This window comes from Zonotrichia leucophrys, chromosome 1 (genome assembly GCF_028769735.1).
Source record: "Zonotrichia leucophrys gambelii isolate GWCS_2022_RI chromosome 1, RI_Zleu_2.0, whole genome shotgun sequence".
NCBI classification, from domain to species: Eukaryota; Metazoa; Chordata; class Aves; order Passeriformes; family Passerellidae; genus Zonotrichia; species Zonotrichia leucophrys.
Window position 1 is genome coordinate 40,471,742 of NC_088169.1, and position 21,550 is coordinate 40,493,291.

The window sequence follows — 21,550 nt, forward strand, 5'->3', positions numbered from 1 at the left end:
ACTGTGATATCTGACTCCCAAAAATGTGGAAGTTTGATGTGACAAATTAAGATGGAGAACATGAAAATTGTGACCATAATTGGCAGAACTGCAGCTGAGGCCTTCAAAACACACTCATCTTTCAAAATAAAAATTCTTTTACATTAGTTTTGTTTCAATTTACTATTTTAAGAATTGGTATAAGGTTTAAGCAGCTTTATACAAATATAGCTTTCAAATTAATTGAAGTAACACATCAGATTTTTTTCCAAGTGTATGAGGGAAACCACATGCTTACCAGCCTAGAACTTAGACTTAATACAAGAAAATGCTGATAGCCACTGAATAAATAACTTTGAGTTAACATTTATTGTTTGGGGAAAAAAAAAATAAGAGGATTCTGAAGCCTAGAAGAAGTCTGAAAAGAAAGTGACTGCATGATTTTCTTCCAGTCAGCATTATCAGTACCAAGATAGAAGTGAAACTTCTCATAGAGCTGGTAAGTACCCTTTTATCAGTGTTTGATCAGGGCTTTTATCAGTGGTGTGGACTGTAAAAGGAAGAAACAAGAAGTTCCCAAGGATGCACAGATAACTGCAAGGAAAGGACCTTAGTTCAGCAAAACTGTTCAATTCATTGTTCATTCCATAACTCTCAGAACTCCATGAATGTTGCAATACTGACTATTCCATTATCAGCTGCACACCCCTGCAAATTCTTTATCCTTATTACAATTCTTCCAATCTAAAAAATATGAGTCAAAAACATATAATAATATTTATAAATAACACGTAATCTGAACAGATAGTAATTTGCCCTAATTTTCTTTAAAATACTTCAACCTCAATTCAGGTTGTTCATCCTTAAATAATGAATAGTTGTTATCAATTATTCCATGTTATGGACTCACCTCACCAGCCCCTCTGAAATTATTGTATTCTTCCTTCCTAGGAGATGCAAGGAAACAATCTTACAGACCATGCACATATTGCTTTAACTGAGCAATATGTGGAACCATCCCTCCAGTGGAAGGATCATTACAGCAGGAACACACATAGCCTGGGAGGTTCCTGCAGAGCACTGATGGTAACTTTTGGACATGAGTGATGGAAGAGTCATTAAGCACCTGTGCTGCTGGACCTTGAACTAAGAAAGTAGGACAGGTTTGAGATATGAGAGCTGGGAGTAGTCTTGGTTGTGGTGACCATGAGATGGTGGAGTGTAGGGTCTTGTGTGGAAGAAGCAGGACAGTAAGTAGGATTACAGCCCTGGACTTCAGGAGAGCTAATTTTGGCTACCTGGAGGAATCCCGTGGGCAAGGTAGGAGGGTCCAAGAGTTTATATTCGAGCATTGTAGGCCTGCAAGGCCTCCCTGGCAGTCAGCTGCCTAAGATAAGAAATGCCTAGTCGTGATGGCTGGACCAAGAAACCTCTCTTCCACCTCACACCCTCGTTATGTCTCTGTAAGATCATAGATCATATTTGCCTTGACCCTTACTATTGGACTGTTTCCCAAAAGCCCTACACTCTATATGAACCCCTGCCTCTGCCCAGTTCGGCAGAAGAGCTGTCACTGTTGCCCTTCGCAGAGGCTGCCAATAAAGACACATCTGTGGAACCTGGTACAGCTCTTCTCCTCTGTCATCCCTGCGTCTGCCACGGCACTTAGCAAGCAAAGAGCTGAATTCACCAAAAAGCTGATCTCACTTCAAGAGCCGAGCTGCTTGCTAAGATTGCCTGTGGCTGGCAGCCTGCCTGAGGTACCTGGACAGGCTGTGCTCAGCAGTGCTCCTCTATCCGTGACACCGACGGTTGCCAGGGACAGACAGACCCTGATAACCCTGCCCTTATAGAGCATCGCATCCTCCAAGCTAAAGACTGGTGCATCCCTTTGAGTAAGAAATCAAGGGAAGGAGGGAAGAAAAATGCACGGATAAGCAAGGAGCTTCTGGCAAAATTCAAATAAATAAGGAAGTTTATGGAATGTTGAAAAATGCACAGGCCACTTGGTAGGAATATGGGAATGTCAGAGTATGAAGGGATGAGATGAGAAGAGCTATGACCCTAATATAATCAAGGCCAAGAAGGGCTTCTTCAAGAACATCAGTAGGAAAAGGAATGCTAGGGAAAACATGTGCAAGCTGCTGGGTTAGGTGGGTGCCCTGGTGACAAAAGACAAGGAGCAGTTACTGAATGCCTTCTTTCAGTTCCTACTACTAAAGCCTGCCCTCAGGAATCCCAGACTGTGAAGCCAAGAAAGTCCTCCTGTCTCCAGATTTTCTTTCTCTTGGTACTGAGAGAGCTGAGTTAGAGATCAAGTAGGCAAACTTGACAGCCACAAACCCATGAGCCCCAATGGGATGCACCCATGAGTGCTGTGGGAGCTGGCAGATGTTACTGCTAAGCTACTCCTTCACTGAAACACCTTGGAGACCAGGAGAGGTGCCTAAGGACTGGAGGAAGGTCAATGTCAATTCAGTCTTAGAAATGGGAAAGAAGGAAGGCCTAGAAAACTACCAGGCAGTCACAGCTTCACCTGAGTCACCAAAAAGGTGATGGAATGGCTCATCCTTGTTGTCATCTCTGAGCACATGGAGGGAAAGAAGCTTATCAGGAATAGTTACCGTGGATTCAACAAGGGGAAATTTTGCTTGATCAACCTGATTGCCTTTGATAGCATGACTACCTGGGGATTTGAGGGGACAGCAGTGGATGTTGTCTACCTTGAATTCAGCAAGGCTTCTGAGAGCGTCCCTCATAGGTAAACATGCTTAATTATTCAAAGTTCTGTTGCCTGAATTTTCTATTAAACCTTGAAAATATGCTTCTTTGAGTTCAGAGTTTTGTAGAAAAAAAGCAGAAATGCATTTCTGCATTTTTGTTTGCTGAGTATTTAACAGCCCTGCTGTACTCTGAGTTCTCTTAGAAAGGGAGCCTTACTGGGAAACTTTAATCCTCAGAGAACAAATTCTGTCCCTACAACAAATACAACCATAAAATAGCTCCACAGTGATCAGCCTTCTGGCCCCCACTTACCAAAGGACAGCAGAAGCCAATCCACCCCAGAAACAGCTGTGGAACCATTGTATGTCCTTTTATCTCTCTGTGGGACAAATTAAAGCGTGTACTCAGCAGGGTGAATACTTTGAGACCTTAAACATTGAAAGATAAACTGAGTGAAAGCCAGGGTGATCAAACTAGCTAATTTATCACGAATTTTTGAGAGAATGGCTGTTTTCCTCAACATCTGAATTCCAGTTGTATGTTGCTTTATAGGAAGAAACATCAAAGGCCTACTCTTTGTTTTCACTAAATGCATAGGTCTATATAAGATGTGCCTGGGAACGAACCTTTTACCAACACTGGTCATGCAATGAGAAGTTTCCCATTGTTCAGGGAAGAAATGGCATCTTTAATTCCATACTTTAACAGAAAATGGTGGTCATATCTCAATTATTCTGTAGATGAATGAGCCATTGGAGGTTTCAGCATTCTTTGCTGCATTACAGATTGCTTGTTTTGCTGGAGTAACCACAATAGAGAAACACAACACTGCCTGTGCTGTGTGGCCATATATGTATATCCCAGTGAGAAGTGATACATGACTAGCATCAGCTGTGTCAGTGGAGCTTATACAGCAAGATTTATGTTTCTTACTGGAGAACTTGCTATAAATATAGCTATAACCACCTACTCATTTTTAACTTAAGAATTTATTCACTAATTTCTACAGTCAAGGGTACAGGTAACTGCTAAGGGGTTAGAGCTCCTTTGAGTAGATTACCCCCATACAGATACAATGGAAGAAACCCAGGATCAGCTGTAGCTCTGGACCACAAATCAGAGCAGCCTTTAGCAGCTGAAGTGCTGACTGTAGATATTCCAAATTGCAATGCATTGCAATGCTTGTTTGATTTGTACCCAAGACAAAATGAACCTGTTCGGCAGCCAGGTAATTATTAAGTGCATGCCATAGAGAATGCTATTGGATTGGTTGCATAAACTAGAGTGTACCACTGTATCTTCAAGCCTCAAAGAAGGAGCTCATTCTTCTTTCAGAAAATTCTGTTTTGAAAATGTCAGTTAATGTTTAACTGTTTCTGCATGCTGAGTTCATTCAAGCCTTGGTAACATGTAGCTTCCCCTAGCTGTTCTTCTGGTCAGCCTTGCACTCTGGCTCTCCTGCTCCTGCTAAACTTCTCATCCATTTATTCCAAGTCCATGGCTCAGTAAGGTGTGTGCATGAAACGTACATCATGGTGTACTGATGTGCATTCTCCCAGCTTTCCCTATGGCTTGTGGCACAAATGGCACATGGGACAGATGTCTGCTGTGGACTGACCAAGGGATGAGCAAAGTGGTCATAGAAACACAGACTCACAGGATGGTTTGGATTAGAAGAATTTAAAGTTCTTCTAGTTCCCATGCCGTGCTTTGGGCTGGGACACTTTCCACTAGACCAGGTTGCTCAAAGCCCCATTGAGCCTGGCCTTGAACACTTCCAGGGACGCATGCACATCTTCTCCAGGCAGCTTCTCAGAAGCATCTGTCCACTGGAGCCACAGGTCAGAGAACATTAGAAACGGGTGGCAGCTGCAGCAGTCTAGGAGATCTGTTTCCTTGGCTCGAGAGGAGGGAACGAGGCAGAAAGCTGCTCTCCACACAGCGTATAATTTCCCTTACTTGCTTGCAAAGTTTTCCGTCACGCCGTTGACAGCAGAGGGACAAGGTGGAGCTGGCAGCAGTGCAGGGCGCTCGGTTCAGCTGTGGCCCTGTCTCGGTGCTTGCTGGCGGCCGGAGGGCGAAGCGAGCCCCGGGCACAGGTGAGAGCCCTGGTTTGGCAGCCGTGAGGGGAGCGGCGGCGGCGGCGGGAGGAGCGCCGGGGCTCCCGGAGCGCTCCCGGGGCAGCCGGGGCCGCTGGCGGCGGCTCAGGGCCAGGTGAGCCCCGGGATGGCTCCCGGCCAGCGCGACCCGCTCCGCTCCCGCCCCGACACCTGCGCGGCGCCGCCCCGCAGCACCCGGGGCCAGGCGGGGCCCCGCCGCCGCCCTTAAAGCCCGGCCGCCCCCAGCAGCCTCCTTCCCTCTTTCCCTGCCTTCCTGCCGGCGTTCAGCCCCGAGCGCTGCGGCGGGACCGCGCCGGCGACATGGGTAGGTGTGGCGGGGCGGGACGGGGCAGTCCGGAGCGGGTGGCGGTGCCCGGCCCGCGGGAGGGATGCCGGCCCGGGATGAGCATCCCTCCTGCCGCTTCCCTCCGAGCCGGCTCTTCGTGCCGTGACCGAGCTGACAGCGTGGCCAAGGGTCTCGCCCGCCCAGGGCTGCCTCTGCTGCTCGGTGTCGGTTTGAGGAAGTCCCCGGCTATCCTGGGTCTCTACTCTCCCTCTGCAAACGCTGTATCCTCGTGTTTATACGAGCCTGCCTTGAAACCCGAGTGAGAGCCGAGAGCTGGTGCCTCGGTCTCTGTAAGCTCTGAGAGCTGAGCCGGTAAGGTTTATCCTACACTACACTTGTCAGGCATGTGGGGCTTGAGATCTGAGCACAAGTTAAAGGTGGTGTTCCTTGCAGATGTTATAGAATGCTTTTTCATTGAGAGTGCTTGACTAGGATTGACTTAGTGGTTTTTAAATACATAGATAAATAGCTGGAAAATTCAGATAAGGCCAGAACCCACCTATCTAATTAATCCTGAAGATTTTTTCCTGTCTAAACTGGAACACTGAGTAATAGAGGTGCAAACCCAACTTTTTTGTGATGTATGTCTCCATTGCCTTTTGTTGGTCTTTTGGTCCTGCAGTGCCTGAGTCCATGGGTGTCTCTCACAGCAAGCAGCTCCTGGGCTGGAGAAACCTTGTCTCACACAGGGAAGGAACCTGAAATGCCCACTCTCCACCCCACAAGTAAATGAACCCAAGAAAATGCCATTGCATCTTCAGCAAGCAAATCTTGGGGGACAAGCAGCCGCAGTAATGAGCAGGCAGGACATGTCACTGGCACTGCCAGGGGTCTTGCTGGCTTGGGCAAACAACCAAAATGGAAAAGAAAAATGGAAAGAGTTCTCTGAAGAGAAAGAAATGGGATGCCGCTGTGTCTGCCCATTTAATATCAGGCTTGTTGCTTTATAGATTTGCTTGGATAGTTTCTGTGTAGGTGTTTTTCTGGAGTAGCAAGGTGTGGAGCAGGGACTCCTGGAGGGGAAAGTCCTGTTGGGTGCAGCATCCTTGTGCAGGTGCTGTAGGGCTGCTCCAGGGAGCAGAGGCACTAGGCTTGTCTGTGCCCCAAGTCAGGTGTAGGACTGCGGGCTTGCTCTGGAGGCAGGAACATCCTAGGTGACAGTGTGGGTGTGTACAGATTTATTGTGGCCATGAACAGGAAGCATTTCATCCGGGCAGAGTTGCTGTGATGGCTGCATGGAGCAAGGCAGGGTGCTCCCACCTCGTGCCACAGACTGTGAGCTGCAAGGGCTGCAGCATCCGCTGCATCTCTGTGACTGCAGGGAAGGAACCACCCTGGTGGGAGGGGGCTGGAGCTGTAAGGCTGCCCCACCTGACCTGCAAGGTTGGGATGCAGAGAATGGCACACTGATAATCATTTAGATGTTGTGCTGAAGCCAAGAACTGAGTGGTTGTTGACTTTACATGTCTTAAAAAATGTTAAATGTCTTAAGGGAATACAAATTGAACAACTGCTTCGAGCTTTGCCATGAAAAATGTGGAGCTCTTTGGCATTTTGGTATCATGAAAATGAGCAGTTCTGTGGGTCATCATTTGTGGGGAAAAAGTAAGAGGGGCTGAAGGTTGCCCCAAAGAGGGACTGCTCCAACCTGCCTTTAGCTAGCTTCAGATTTATCATGCAAGATGGTGGATGCTCTGTGCTTTGCGGGTCAGATCCTGAAGCTGCCTGACAGTGGAGTCCTCAGTTGAGGTGCCTGTGCTGAAAGGTTGGCTTTAATGCTGTCTGCAGTATCCCCAACCCTCTCTGCAAAACAAGAATAGAGAATAGAGGGGTGAAGTCAAAATGTTTAGAAATAGTTGTGTCTCTTACACATTGGAGTCAGATGATGATGTCTGAAAAAATTTGCCTCTTTGATTTCCTCTGGGTAAGGTTTCTTGCAGAGGTGATACTTTTGCTATTAGGAAAGCAGAAGAAACCCCAAACCATAGCAACAACCAGATCCTAAATATTTTTTTCCAAGGCTTAGCTAAGCGACAGAAGTGAGCTGCCCAAACTGTTTTTCTCAGTGCATGTTATTAAAAACGGGCAGTGGGATGCACATTGTGCTGGAAAGGCCAACAAGTGGAAATAACCAAGGAGCTGATATGAAGATGGGCTATTGCTGACACCTTGGTATCTTCAGTGTATCTTCTCTGGTGGGTTGTGGAAAGGACAAATGCCAATAACTTCAATAACTCATGTATCCTTTTCTCTGGGTCTGGATTCAAGGCACTGGAGACAGTTGTTCATGTTCGACTCAGGTGTTTATTATTTCTTATCAGTAAAACAGTCTCACAACCATGAGTTCAACAACCTATCATTAGCAAGGCACAAATGGCTAATAATCTCTTGTTACTAGGCCTTTTAAGCCTGAAGTATCAAGTTAAGAAAGGACACCTAGATTATTTTCACTTTTAACCGAATAACTGATCTCTCGAAGCCCACTATGCGGACTTTTCTGCCCAATTAAAAAACACCACACAAACCCATAAAGAAGAAGGAAGAAGGTAAAGATGAACAACCTGCCTCCATCCTAAAACCTCCATCTTGCTTCATATTTATTTCTATATTCTAAAACCCCAAACTCCAAGTTTTCCACCCTGTGAAATTACACACTTTTCAACAACTACACACTTGTATGCCAGTGCTATCAATCAATTTTGGAAGCCTTCTCCACAGCCTCAGGTCAAATGCAGCGTTCTCTTGTGGGTCTGTGCCTTTAAGCGCAGAAAGTTTAATATTATCAGCATCCAGGATTGCAACACTCATGTACCTGCATGCGCCCTGAACTGGGTGTGTTAGCACTTTCAGAATGTTTCTTGTTCTCTAGGAAAATATGTTCTTGAATCACCTGCATAGCTGAATTACTTGCAACTATCTCTGTTGTGAAGGTACTTCTCCACAGCAGTGTAGGAAAGAATTGGAATAATCTCTTTCAGTGATTTCTGAAGATTTACTTGATTTAATATTCTGTCAAAAACAATAGTATTTTCCTGTTTTCATCTGTTGTGGATTGTGGACTAAATAATGATTTTCACAAATACACTTTTCTTAGAGAGATGAATTACAGCCAGGCATGATTAACAAGCAAGGATTTCAAAGTTCATATCTTGTACTTGGTCTTATATTAATGAGCTTGCTCATGTGTTTTATGTAAAATGTTTATGGAAATCCTGTGTGGGCACAGAGCCTTTATCTGACACAGTGAAAGCTCAGCCTTCAAGCCTGTCTCCTGAGCTGGGGAAGCCCTGCAGGGCTCTGCTTGGAGTGCTGCCAGGGGTAGGAGGCCTGCCAAGAGCAGCTGGAAGTGACTTCAGGGCTGCAAGCAGCTGTGTGCTCTTGCTGCCCTCAGTGGGACCCCTCTGCTCTTTCCGGTCTTCCCAGGTTAAGGGTTCAGGTTATGGGAGTGCCTGCTAAAGTGGATCACTCACTTGGGGCTTTATATTCAGTCCTCTGTAAGTCCCTTTTCAGGACTTGACCTCCATCCCTGCAGGGCATCTTGAGCCTATTCTTTAATCTTGACTTGCCTTGAAGGTAACATCCCCAAGAGTGAGTTGTTACAGAACTCATCATCTGTGGGTGGCTGGTTCACCACCCCCTTGAATGATGTGTGGTGAGCTGCCATGGGATGCTTTGCCTCCTCAGTCCCTTTGAGGCTCTCCTGGCAGTGTAGGAGTTTCTGCTCACTCTGAAGAACCAAAGGCTGCCAAGTGAAGTTTTGCCTAAAAACTGAGAAAAGTCTCCCTTTAATAAACTGAAAATTTACTCACCCTGACCAGTACTGTGTTTACATTTCATTCTTTATTTAAGTTGAACCTTTTTTGAATCTTCCATTGACTTTAAGGGAGTATTATTAGTTGCAATTAACTTGTATTTTGGTTTTTTCCCTCCACAGAAGGAAGAATTTCCCGCCAGTCAGTAAGTATTATTTTCCCTCATAAAAAGTTGCCCTTCTGATTCTCTTTGGGTTACATTGTTTTGTTAATGTTAGCAGCGCCCAAAATAAAAATAAGCCTATAAACATACATTAAATGTATACAATAAAGACTTACTGGCAAATGTGCAAAAGCAGCCTAGTAACTTATTAAATTCTAGCTAAGCATTCCTTTGTTCACCACCCTGAATCTTTGAACTGTTAATGACATGGGTCTCAGCAGCCCTAGCTCTGCCTTTGTATTTATTATCTTGCAAGGTTTTACTCCACAGGCTTTCCCTCAGCAGACAAAGTCAGAGCTCTGCAGCAGGGTGGTGGCGTCCCCAGGGCAGGGTGAGGTTACAGAGGGGATTATAAAACATATAAAACCTTCAGGTTACCTTTTGGTGGTGGATCTGGTGCTTCCTGACCAATGAGGGTAACAACAGAAAAGGTTTTGGTAGATGTGTGTATGGGCACATGAATACTGTAACAGAGGACAGTACGGTGCAAAACAAGGACAAGCACGCATTATATATTAGCAAGGATTAATTGTATAGTCTCTTCTCTGTAGCAACTTGGAAAAACAGAAGGCCTGTCACCTGGGAATGACCCAGAAGCTGTCTCTTGCATGGCCCTGTCCGTGCTCAGCTCCAGCTGTTACATGCAGACCCTCTCCAGTTTGGGGGCAGCCACTAAAACCAACCAGTGGCTGCTGTGCCAGCATGGGAGTGCAGGACAGCTCCACCAGGCACAGAAGCAGTGGTGGCTTGAAACAAAAACCTAGCCTTGCTGCGCTGTGACCTCCCCAGACCAGCATGTAACACCGTCCTAAAGAATAAGGTCGTGTGTAGGGTGGTGGCAAAACACTGGAGAGGTTTGTGAGAACCCCAAGTGGTCAGAAGATTTTAGTGAGGTTTTGTGAAATTCAGGTGGAGATGGGTCCCACCAGTTCCTGGGCCAGGACTGCTTTGTCTTTCCCTCTGTAGGCAAGAAAAGACATGGGGAGGTCTTTGTTCTGCTTCAGGAACAGACATTGCCTCCTCTCCACCTGGGCTATTCCCAGTTACAAGTCACACAGCCTGGGTTTCAGTAACCAACTTAACCTGTGCTGAACCAAAACTTCAGTGTGTGACTCTCCATCCTGTGACCATTTGCATGGCTTAGGGGAATGCTGTGTGGATGGGACACAAGGCATTCTTCTGGGTGAGCTCCAGCCCTCCAGCACTTGTATCCAACTTGGGAGTAGTTGTCCAAACCTCCTGCTGCCTTCAGCTGAAGGAAATGTGCAAGCTCAAATGAATTTTACCTAATTTTGGGATATGTGTGAATAGTCTTCCTTTGGAGACACCTCTTACAGCCCATGGAGGATGTGATAAATCAAGAGTCACAAGTTTATATTTAGGGCTCAAAACTTTTGTTCTCTGAAGCTGGAGGAGTCCCACCTGGCACTGGCTTCAGCTGAGATGGAGTTCTTGCTGTGAAGCCTGCTTATCAAACCATGGGTAGGATATGCAGTATGTACTTGGTTCTGCAAACAACGAAGGTCAGCGCTGCTCAGGCTGCTCAGGCATCCTCATGACTGAATTTAGTCAATAATGCTCCTGCCACTCTCTTATTTTCATTTCTTTTGTAGGATTCTCAAAAACAGCCTGTTGTAGCACCCAGGTCTCCAAATGTTGCATTGTTTCTTTAGACTTTGCTGGAAACAGTGGCTTGCAATTTACTTGTGTCAGGCATGATTTCCGTGTATGTTTTTTCCTTTTGAACTGCAAAGTTAACTTCTTCCTGTTTCACACAAAATAAAGATTAGTTGAATTCCTAAGCTTTTGCAATTCAAACAATGCCATTTTTTAATTCAACTTGAACACGGAGAAGAACTCTTTTGCCTCTGGAAATGTCTTTAGAATTTGATTCTTTGCTACGGAGAAGGGTTAAACCCATAAAAAAGGTTAAAAGGTAGGATTATGTTTAAGTTGCATCCCCATTAAGTTTTTTTAAATTATATATTCATCCACTCCATGAAGCCAAGTAGGTGATCAGAAATGAAGCTACAGGTCTAGTGACCATGTCAGATTTGTACCTGATGTATGCTCTTAAACCACTGTCTCGATGGCAAGAACTGCATGATGATGAACATGGTCATGCCTGTTGCAGCAGGTGAAGTCTCATTGAACCTGACAGCCAAAGCCATGTCAATTCAGGTTAGGAATAAAGTCTGTTTTGTTATCAGGTCTGAAGAAATGAAGGATTCTTCATCAGACAGAGTATTTTTAAGGATAAGTAGTTTTCCTCGGGGATTTGCCTGAATGAAAAGTTTAAATGTGTATTTGTTTTAATTACAGGTGCTTAAAAGTAGCCCTGAGCTTCTAACAGGTGTACTGCAGGGGTTTGGTGCATTTTTGGTTGGCCTTGGGTTGATACCAGTCAAGATTGCTGTAAGGGTTAGGTGCTGGAGACCTGAAATGTGCATAGTGCAACACTTGTAGGTCATTTCTAGCATTGCTGAAGGTCTCTTGCAAAATGAGAGGTGTGCAGACCTCTGGGGACCAAGAGAGGAAAGTGACAACTGACTCTTGGTTCAGGTAAACTCCTGTCCTCCCTCAGAAGCCTGTGCAGTGTACAGACCCTGAGTACCTTCCCACTCCCACTGAGTCCATGTTGAACTTGCTTGAGCTGTGGCTTGCAGTGAAGAATGTTAGTCTGGGTTGCACAGCTCTGAGCTCACACTCTCTCTGCCTCCAGAGGCCCCGCTCTCGCTTCCCCTTGGGAGCCACATTCATCATCAACAGTGAGTTCTTCGAGCGGTTCTCCTTCTTTGTCACAGCAGGTATGTCCCTCGTCTCCTTGTGCTGAGTGTTGCCCAGGCCTGACTTGGGTTTGTAACCTGTTGTTTTGATGTTCTTCCTGCAGGTGTGCTCATTATATATTGCATAAATTTCCTGCGCTGGGATGTCAGGTTCACTGCTGCCATCTACCACACATTTGTGGCTCTGTGTCATTTGACGCCGATCCTTGGAGCCATCATTGCAGACTCTTGGCTGGGAAAGTTTAAGTGAGTGCTTCCTCAGAAAGCAGCCAAAGATCTTGAAAGCTCACCTGAAACTGGTATTACTTAAATCATCACCTAAAACTGCATCTGTGAACATCAGCTTCAGAGCTGGTGTTGCCTGCTCCAGGATAGTTTGTTTTGTTTCATCAAAGCTTGAGGTTTTCACTTATTCAGCTCAGACTTGAAACTGCACTGTGAGTTAACAAATGTTCCAGATCTGCGAGTTGGTCGAGGGTGATAACATGCTTTCCCAGCATGCTGCATGTTTTTCCTCTCACCTGGGCAAAAAGTAAGCAAAACTAAGGAGAGTATTCACCAAATTGTGAAAATAGATACTGGGATTTATAATTACATAGGGCAGTCTATGTACCTGTTGCAAGTGGCCAATGAAATAGTGAATTACTGTGTTGTCTGGAGTTAACTGGGCCTTAGAATAAGTTTTAAAATGCTATGTGATTTCAGAATTGACAGATCAGTGAGGGGGTATTGCTGATTAGGAATTCATTCTCCAAATAATGTCTTTAGTGTCTTTAGCTGCAGGCTAGTTGGTCAGCATAGTATCACTGCAGTGCTTTGAAATGTAACTAGGTTATTTCCAAGAGCTTTATCTCTCTCTCCTTTCCTGATGTTTTGATTCTAAAAGTGTTTACTTTGCCTGAGAAAAAGCACAGTAAAGATTTTATGGAGGGTTGTGAGCCATGAGTGTAAGACCTTGCCAAAGGTCTCCCAGAGATCAGAGATGTGCTGTGCAGTCAGCTGCGCTGTCTTCTTCCGCTGTAGGAACAGCCCCTGGGAGCCCAGGGCTGCAACCACAGCCCTGTGAGCTCTGTGCAGCTGCTCTGAGCAGTGCAAACTCATTGCAGCTAGCTGGACGTCTTACAGATTGCAGCCTAAAAATATTGTGCACTTGCTTGTCTACATGCTATGGTTTATTTTTTAAAATTTATTTTGGCTTTTTCATGTTTTATCAAGATGAAATTTTCCAGACCTTGCATCTTCTCCTTTGGTACTTGGATATGCCTGTGCTGCAACTGAAAGGCCCAGACCTTTAACAGGAGCTTGCTAGGATGGCTTAAATAAGAGAAAACATGCTTTAGCATATGCCATTAGGTATTAACACCCAAAAATGCAGCAAGGTGTCATGAGGAAAGCTTAAACAAATTTTTTTTTAAAAAATCTATGATGTCAAGTGGAAGGGGAGATAACCTAGGCACTGTTAATGACCCTTAAAGGAGAGGCTCCAGTCTTCCACAATCCATGTACTTGGTGCAATGCCTGTCAAGAAGTGTGACGGGACATGCTCACAGATCGTGGGGTGTGAATTTCTTGGAGAAAATAGTACAGAAACGACAGTTATTGTTTAATTGTGTGCCATCAATGCAGTGCCAATTATGAATGTCTTTGTAGAGGGTTTGTAAGCCTCACAAATAAAACCCAGAAGTTTCACTCCTGATCAGCTCAGTTTCAACTTTAATTGGAGACTTTTTCCCAGGTTGCTAGGTAAATAAAGCAACCCTATGGAAGCGCAATTAAAAAACCCACCCCATTAAACTCCATCTTTTAAATACCACTGAACAGCCAACTCCACGTTGCCCAACTTTATGTAGTTTTTTACTCTGCTGCAGGCAAGGTCAATTTTAATTCAGCAAAACCTTGTTTTAAAGTGAGGGGAACTTGGTCAATGTCCCTCTTGTGTCAGGGCGCTGCTCCAAGCTTGCTGTGAGGATCTCTTGCCTAACAGTCAAATAGCTGTTCTAGATCTTTGAGCATTGTCCTTCATTCTCCTACCTTGCACCAGGTTTGGGACTACTCCTGAAAGCTGGGTTCGTAAATAATTTCACACCATTGCATTGTGTTTCTCCTGCTTTTCCTCCAACCTGGAGACCTGTGTCTGTGCCTATTGAATGGAGGCCCACCCAAGGACACAAGCAAACATGGATTAAACTTCAGCTGTGTACTTAAAATGGAACACTCCTTTACTTACAGAAATGAGGATTGGATCATAAAAAGGAGAGGCCAGGTGATTATGCAGTACTATTTTTCTAGGCTCCTCCTGGCCAAGGTAGTCAGGCTGAAAGCCTGCAGCCTGCACTCTTGAGTGCAGCTCTTACTCAGATCTGAGCGTAAATTGTTGGTACAATTATAGCGAAGAAGGTGTGTTATAGAGTTGTTGTTCACAACAGTATTTGAGGGGTATTGCCATGTGTGAAGCAGATTTTTGTTTTTCTCTTTACTCCTGCAACTGAAATATAAAATAACACAGAAAAATAAATCAGTGTAAATTGCAGATTTTAGTTTTGCAGAGTAGTCCATTTGATCTTCAGCTTATAAAAAAGATGAAAAGGGAATTCTTGAGTTGATCAGTAAAAAGGCAACCATTGAAGATATATAAGTATTTTCCTCTGACCTAGTGATACCCATAGAGTCCATTTGTTGTTATGCCTTGCTTAATTAAATAAAGGCTATGTAGAATAATAATAATAAAAAGAATAGAAACACCGTGGCTGTGGCATGTGACCTGATTTTTATAGTAGCTTCTGACAAGTTCAGTCCATAACTCATGGTATCTGTTAGGTTTTTTCATTACCCGGAATCTTTAAGGTAAGCAGAAGTCTGCATTAGCTGTGGAATTATCTTGGTGTTAGTGTGTTAACATATCTAAGAAAATGTATCTCCTCTCTTGACAACAGGACCATTCTCTACCTGTCCATTGTCTATATAATTGGGCAGGCAGTCTTGACTGTGAGCTCCATAAATGACCTGACGGATCACAACCAGGATGGCTCTCCTGATAATGTAGCAGTGCACACGTGAGTTGCCTTGTACACGGTTTTTTCCCAGGCTGGTCAAGGACAGGAAAACTTAAGTTTATGTTACTTGAATTTCAACTGTCTTTTAACCAGTCTATTATGTATGCTGTAAGAACTAACACAAAATTATATATTTTTTTCTCCTTTGTTCCAGTGCTCTGTCCATGGTTGGCTTGATCCTTATTGCCTTCGGTACTGGTGGGATCAAACCGTGTGTGTCAGCATTTGGTGCAGATCAGTTTGAAGATGATCAGGTAACAATGTCTTACAGATTTTCAGTTATACAGATTCTCTAACTAATGTTTTATTTTAGTACTCTAATATTATACATGTTTAGACAGGTGCATTACTGCAGGGTTTTCCGGAGGAGCTGAAAAAGGGGCTTGTTAATTATTTATCTTGAACTTTGAAAACAGAGGTGCTGATTTTTTGATCTAGGCACATCAATGGGGTTGTGGCTAAGCCTGCAGTAATCCGTGGGCCTCTGGGCTTTGTGTGGGTCCAATCCGGCTAGCTCGAACCCAAGCCCACACGGACTTGCGTGGACAGAAAGTAAGAGATGAGAAGCACTCTTCTCCACGTGGGTACAAGTATCCTGTTTATTGGCTTGGGACAGGACACTCCGGGCGGCAGCAACCACCCAGGTAGAAAGGAGGGTGTGGTACCTTTGCAGTGGAGTTTTATACCCAAGGGGATGGGGGTGGGAAAGAGGACTGCGGCCAATGGGATGCCACTGGGGAGGGGCGAGGGGAGGGGTACCCATGGGACTGACCACCAGGTGTGTAGAAAGGAGGGCATGGGGAGAAACCATGTGATGAGGAAGGGGCAATGACAATCTCAGTAACATAACATACCCAGTACAAACTTCCCATCACCCAGTGCAAAACAACTACTAAATAAACTATTTAGTGCAATACAACATAAGCCTTTCTAAACATCTTCCTGTTTTTACTGTAGGAAAACCAAAGAAGTAAGTTCTTTTCTTACTTCTATGAGAACACTGTTGTTGCAAGTTTCATATCTGCTATAGTCATCCCACGGCTCATGGGTAAGGTCACATGTTTGTTGACGATTGTTAAACACCAGAAAAGGTGTGTTGGATTGCAGTCCAGTCCAGTTAAAGTTCAGGTTCTGTTCTCTGACACACTGGACTTATCTAGCAAATAGTCTTCAGTGTGTCATCCAGCTTCTCAGAGATGAGGTACTCTCAAAAACAAGCCAGTTGAAAACCTTCATTGCCTTTAGGGCCAGAAGTACTAGATCTGAAGAGACATGCTGGAGCTAGCAGCTTGTATGCCTACTGCACGTTGTAATTCCACTAAGGTACAAATGTGTCACATCTCCAATACCCGTGAAGTATCACACTTGATAGAATTGTATTGCTTCCTGGGAAAGGAAGGGGGGAGAGAGCCTTCTCCTCTGGAAATGTGCCCATGCTAAGTACAGAAGCATCTCTGCATGTAGGAATATATTAATCCATGTGACAAAGTAAATAATTTTTCATCTTTTTAAATAAGAAAGTTTTGCTTGTGAAGAATAGCATGATCCTAAACAAACCCCAGCAATTTGCTAACATATGGATATGGATTTCTGTGGCAAGCTTGCACAGATGGTGCTGTATGGATGCACTTGCCAGCAGTTTCACAAGGCTGCTTTTCCCAAAAGCAAGGAAACAGCATGTGAATTCTGGAATAACCCAAAAGCACCGGGCTGAACTTCTGGCCTTTGGATTTCTTGACTGGAAAAGACTCTGTAGAAGAGTTTTAGATGTTTGCTTAATGCAAATTCTACCCTTTCCCAAAAAAAAAGGAGAGATGCATGAGGCACAGCATGTAGTTTACTTCCTTGCTGATACAGGGTGAAAAATTCCTTGGAAAAAAAAATGACAAATTGAGCTGAGGGAAGTGATAACCGGTTTCAGCCTGGAAAGGTTTGACCAGAAGACTTATACAACTAAATCAAGACATGAACTATCTGCAAGCTGCCATTTTTTCCCCAACCATATTATCTAAATCTCCTCTTAGAAGAAGTATGGTGAAGAATGTAATGATTTTTCTTTTATTTTATACTGCTGAAGTCAGTGAGAGTCAAATCTGTGACTAATGCCAAGGAGGGGAGGGGGCTGGTGATTGTGGTTTTGTTTCAACAAGCTACACTTACATCACTAAAATCTTTGCTTATGAACTTGGCCCAAAACTTTTGTAATCTAGTTCCTTTCTCACTAAGGACATGCTTTTGACCCTTCTAGTGTAATTCTTCATGTCTCAGTGTAAAACTAGATGTAAATTTCCTGTGAGGAGATCCTGAGAGGCATTAGGCTGTTTGGCCTGGAGAAGAGAAGGCAAAGGGGGCATTTTAACCAAGTAGAAATATCCCTGATGGGGAATGAAGAGGACAGAGCCAGGCTTTCCTCAGTGGTACCCAGTGTCAGATCAAGAGGCAATGGGCACAAGCTGAAATAGAGGAGGTTCCCTCTGAACATCAGGAAACTCTTTTTCACTCTTAGGGTGATCAGCAATTGGCACAGGCTGCCCAGAGAGGTTGTGGAGTCTCCATCTGTGGAAATACTCAAAAGCCATCTGGACACATTCCTAGACAATTGCTTCCAGGTAGCCCTAGCTGAGCAGGGCACTTGGCCTGGATGATGCCCAGAGGTCCCTTGCCTCTTGAACTGTTCTGTGATACATAAATCCCCTTTCCAATATTGAGAGATAAGTTGGATACTGATCCTCCACTCTGAGGGTGTTGGTAGACTGATTTGTTGTTCCCGCAAGAGTTTTCAGTGAATGCAAAGACCAGAAACCATTTGGAAAACATCAGCAGTGCTGACTGGGTCTTTTATTTGATGTTATTTTTACTTCAGCTTCAGAGTGTGGCATTCATAGCAAACAGGAATGTTACCCCCTCGCTTTTGGAGTTCCTGCTATCCTCATGGCTGTTGCCTTGGGTAGGTGAATCTCTTGCTATCCTGTTGCCTTGGTAATTAGATGATAATCTCAGAATAATGACAGTGTGATAGAAATTCCCAGGTATTGACCTCTCCCAGTACCTGATCATTTCTGTGATTTTTGACTTAATTTTTTTCCTGGGTGGGAAGGTGGGTGGGATTAATCTGAAGTACTCACTTTTACTGAAGAGTCTGATTTACCAGGAGAGTTGGATGGGGCTAGGCTGGATGGGGCAATATATTCTTGAATTATGTACATTTTTTAATCTACTGGCTATGTTTTTTGGATTACTGGTGTGTACAAATTGATCTTTTGAATGTAGGGTGAGAACTCTCAGAAAATGTGTGTTTTGGATATTGTCTCTAGTCCAGGATTATAATCTGTGTAAGGTGATTGTCCCTGAGCTGGAGAAATCCTGTATTTGATATGTCAGTACTTCTCAAACACCTGCATTTTTACCAGCTGTGCTACAGGTCACTCCCCAAGCCTTACTGCTGCCCAAGAAACTGGGGGTGCCATTAGGTGCTTCAGTATCCCTGATGGTCCTTGTCCTTCCTGGTCCTGACTGGAAGCCCACCTGGATGCCAGTGCCCTCGCCTTGCCCATGAGCCCAGCCCAGGCTGGATGGTGGCTGTGGGGCTCTGCCTGTGCCTGCCCTGGGTGTGGGATGGTGAGGCTGAGCAACGTGCCTGGGAGCAGAGGACACCTTGGCCAGTCCTGCATTCAGGCAGAGCCTTGTGTGTCCCTGCATGATGTGAGCTCCTGAAAGGGAGCCCCTACAGCAAGGCCAGAGTCAAGGTCCTAAATGCCCTCGTTTTGACCATCCCTCAGTTGAGCAAACCTCCCACTGAGCACTTACTGTGGGAGTATCCAGATTTAGTTTTTGTCCTGAATAGAAGGAATCTGCTGGTATTAATTTGATTGGTCTTACTGTATGATAGCATGTGAATAGGCAATTGCATTGCTTCTTGGGAGGCTTATTCCCACCCTGATTACCTCTTTGGCTTGCAGTTTCCATACCTAATTATTTGCCACTATTTTAATTTAATCCTGAGTTGCTTTTCTGTTTGCATATTGTAGTTGTGTTTGTAATTGGAAGCAGAATGTACAAGAAAGTTAAACCACAAGGAAATGTAATGCTTGAAGTTTCCAAATGTGTTGGAGTAAGTACTGCTTACATTCCCCAAACCCCTGGCAGCCATTCCTAAAGCTGTTCTGTAAATGTGCCACAATGAGAAGTCTGTCTTAATATGAGGAAAGTTTCTGAAGGTTTTTGCTTTATTACAGAAGGCTTCATACTGATACATCCACATTTAGGGTGTCTTTTTATGCATATCTTGATTTATATGCGGATTTATGCACATAGGAAACAAAATCAGGTGTCATTGTTATGTAAAAACTTATCCCAACTTGTGGGAATCATTCCTTCCACATTTGTGCCCCTTTATGCAGAAAGAGACAAACATGCCTTGAGCTGAGTCAAGAGCAGAGCTACTAGTGCATCTTGTCAGCAAAAACTTATTACTTATTAAAAGAATATTATTTACAGTCCAGAGGTTTATTGATCCCTGAAATAAACAGGGCCAGGAGACTTCTTCTCCTTTTTAATGCCTTTATTAAAAGTGATCAGCTCAGGATTGGGCGGCCCGGCAGGGCTGCAGTCCCCGTCGCGTCTCCCAGGGCGGCTCAGAGGAGGAGGATATGCGCAGCTCTGTCCGCTAGGGGCAGAGCCGGGGGACCAGTCCTCGTGGGAGCCTTTAGGGCGTGATGTCCCCGTCAGATGTTACTCCTCCCAGCGTCTCAGCTGGCTGGTCCCGGCGTTGGGACGACTCTCTGCTCAGGGCGAGAGGGACTCCGCATCTCTGCAGGCTCAGCAATCGGCTCCTCGTGTCCAGACACCACTTTAGTCTCTCAATTCTTATTTGGCTCGTTGTTTTGGGGGTTTTCTCGTTGCATTTTGGAGTCGAGGTCCCAAAGCCTGCTGGTCTTGGAGTCACTTTGCATAACCCCTCCCTCTAGGTCTCTTCTCCTCACTGTTTGGGAAGGTCCCCACCCGTTACTTTCTCGGAGAAGGGCCATTACCTCGCCCCAGCCAGGGCTTTTACTAATACAAAAGAGGAGATAAGCTACAATGACCCGTGATTACAATAACAAAGCACTAAGAACCCTGGCAGAGACAGATCTGGCTGCGTCCCTGTAACTCCCTCTCACAAAAAAAATATTAACCGAATTTTTGTTCATAACAGTCCCCCCTCTTTTTCTTTGATCAAGCTTAAATTCTTAAGCTCGCATCAACTCACAATTTTTTGTTTTGAATCTACTATAAATCTCTTGTGCACTTTGGTAATCATGGTTACTTAACCTTGTTACTTTTCTTGGTTTCTTCAGGTTGGTTTGTACAGCCAATATTGTTTTACTAAGACAGATAAATAAGCATAGTAAAAAGAGCAATCCTCCAAGTACACACACAGCGAGAAAAACCACTTTTTCCCATACATATTTTCTGAAAATCTCCAAGTTCTCCCACCCACTGGGATCACGTGTAGGAGTTTGATCTTGATTATTTACACATGCCAATCTTTTTATTTCGTTTGAAATGTCCCTAATAATTGAATTCTTTATTTTTAATACTGCCTGGAGCCGGATGACTTTGTTCAACACAGATTTTGGGATCTGAACTTGGCTTTTACAATTTTGGATTTTCTCAATTTCTATTTCACTTTCCCGGTTTTGTTTCATTTCTCTCAAATCATTATATATAGGAACTCCCAAACTTGATCCAGTTTCTTTGGGTAATAAGAAAATTGGTTTTATCACCCTAGCAATGCAGTTGCCAGATGAGATCAAACTTAGGGGTTTAGAGCTCCCCTGAACTGTGTTCCAAAAGGGGTTTATCTCTTTTCCAGTACACTCATATAAATACTTATAACAAACAATTTTTCTTACCATTTTCACCATTTCTTTGCTTTTTACTAGATCTGCTGAGCTTGTGTCAGCAGCATCACATTCAAAGCACAACCAGGCTACCTCTATAGGGCACTCTCCTAGGAGTGGCTGCCTAAAAGTGGCAGTATTCTGGGCTATCCAATACACTCTCTTATTTTTCTGATAAAGGACCAATTGGGAGGGGTTAACACAATCCGGGTTAGAACTGATGTGGACTTTCGACAAGGAGCTCACTTCCTCCTCATAGCGGGGTTGGTAGCCTTCACTGCACGGCTCTCCTGGGCTCCCCTGAGCACCACCAGCAATCAGAGCCAGCATTACTACCCTTCCCAAGAGTCCGGTATGGGTCATCTTGCACAGCCTGCCCACCCGGCCTTGCCTCTTGGGGAATTTTTTTTTTTTTTTTTTTTTTTTTTACTGAGAAGAAGCTTCCAAGCTCTTTAGAGTCCCTTCTACCCGCTTCTCTGGTTAAGCCCCTCTTGGTCTGTTCCCTACAAATTTTAGTTTCCCCCCCCCCCCAGGGGAGTGTTCTGTAGAGGATTAACCTGGAGTCTTTAGAAATATATATTGGGGAACTTAAACCAGAATTACTTATTTACAGCCTTAAACTTTTTACCAACATAATTTACACAAAACAGTTTTGAAACATTTTAAGCAATATTAGAACTCTGATACCAATTTTTCCTATACAGTT

At 44.4% G+C, this 21,550-nt stretch overlaps 1 protein-coding gene across 1 annotated transcript in view; it reads left to right on the forward strand.

Annotated features, from left to right (window-relative positions):
* Window positions 1-5,085: 5,085 nt before the first annotated feature.
* LOC135450568 (solute carrier family 15 member 1-like) overlaps window positions 5,086-21,550 on the forward strand; it is a 34,152-nt gene continuing 17,687 nt past the window's right edge. Inside the window, exons 1-9 of the mRNA XM_064718909.1 lie at window positions 5,086-5,127; window positions 9,083-9,105; window positions 11,846-11,930; window positions 12,014-12,155; window positions 14,843-14,962; window positions 15,117-15,216; window positions 15,920-16,010; window positions 17,826-17,909; window positions 18,991-19,073. Of these exons, the coding sequence (XP_064574979.1) occupies window positions 5,124-5,127; window positions 9,083-9,105; window positions 11,846-11,930; window positions 12,014-12,155; window positions 14,843-14,962; window positions 15,117-15,216; window positions 15,920-16,010; window positions 17,826-17,909; window positions 18,991-19,073 (732 nt within the window). The 5' untranslated portion in view covers window positions 5,086-5,123. The remainder of the gene's footprint in view (window positions 5,128-9,082; window positions 9,106-11,845; window positions 11,931-12,013; window positions 12,156-14,842; window positions 14,963-15,116; window positions 15,217-15,919; window positions 16,011-17,825; window positions 17,910-18,990; window positions 19,074-21,550) is intronic.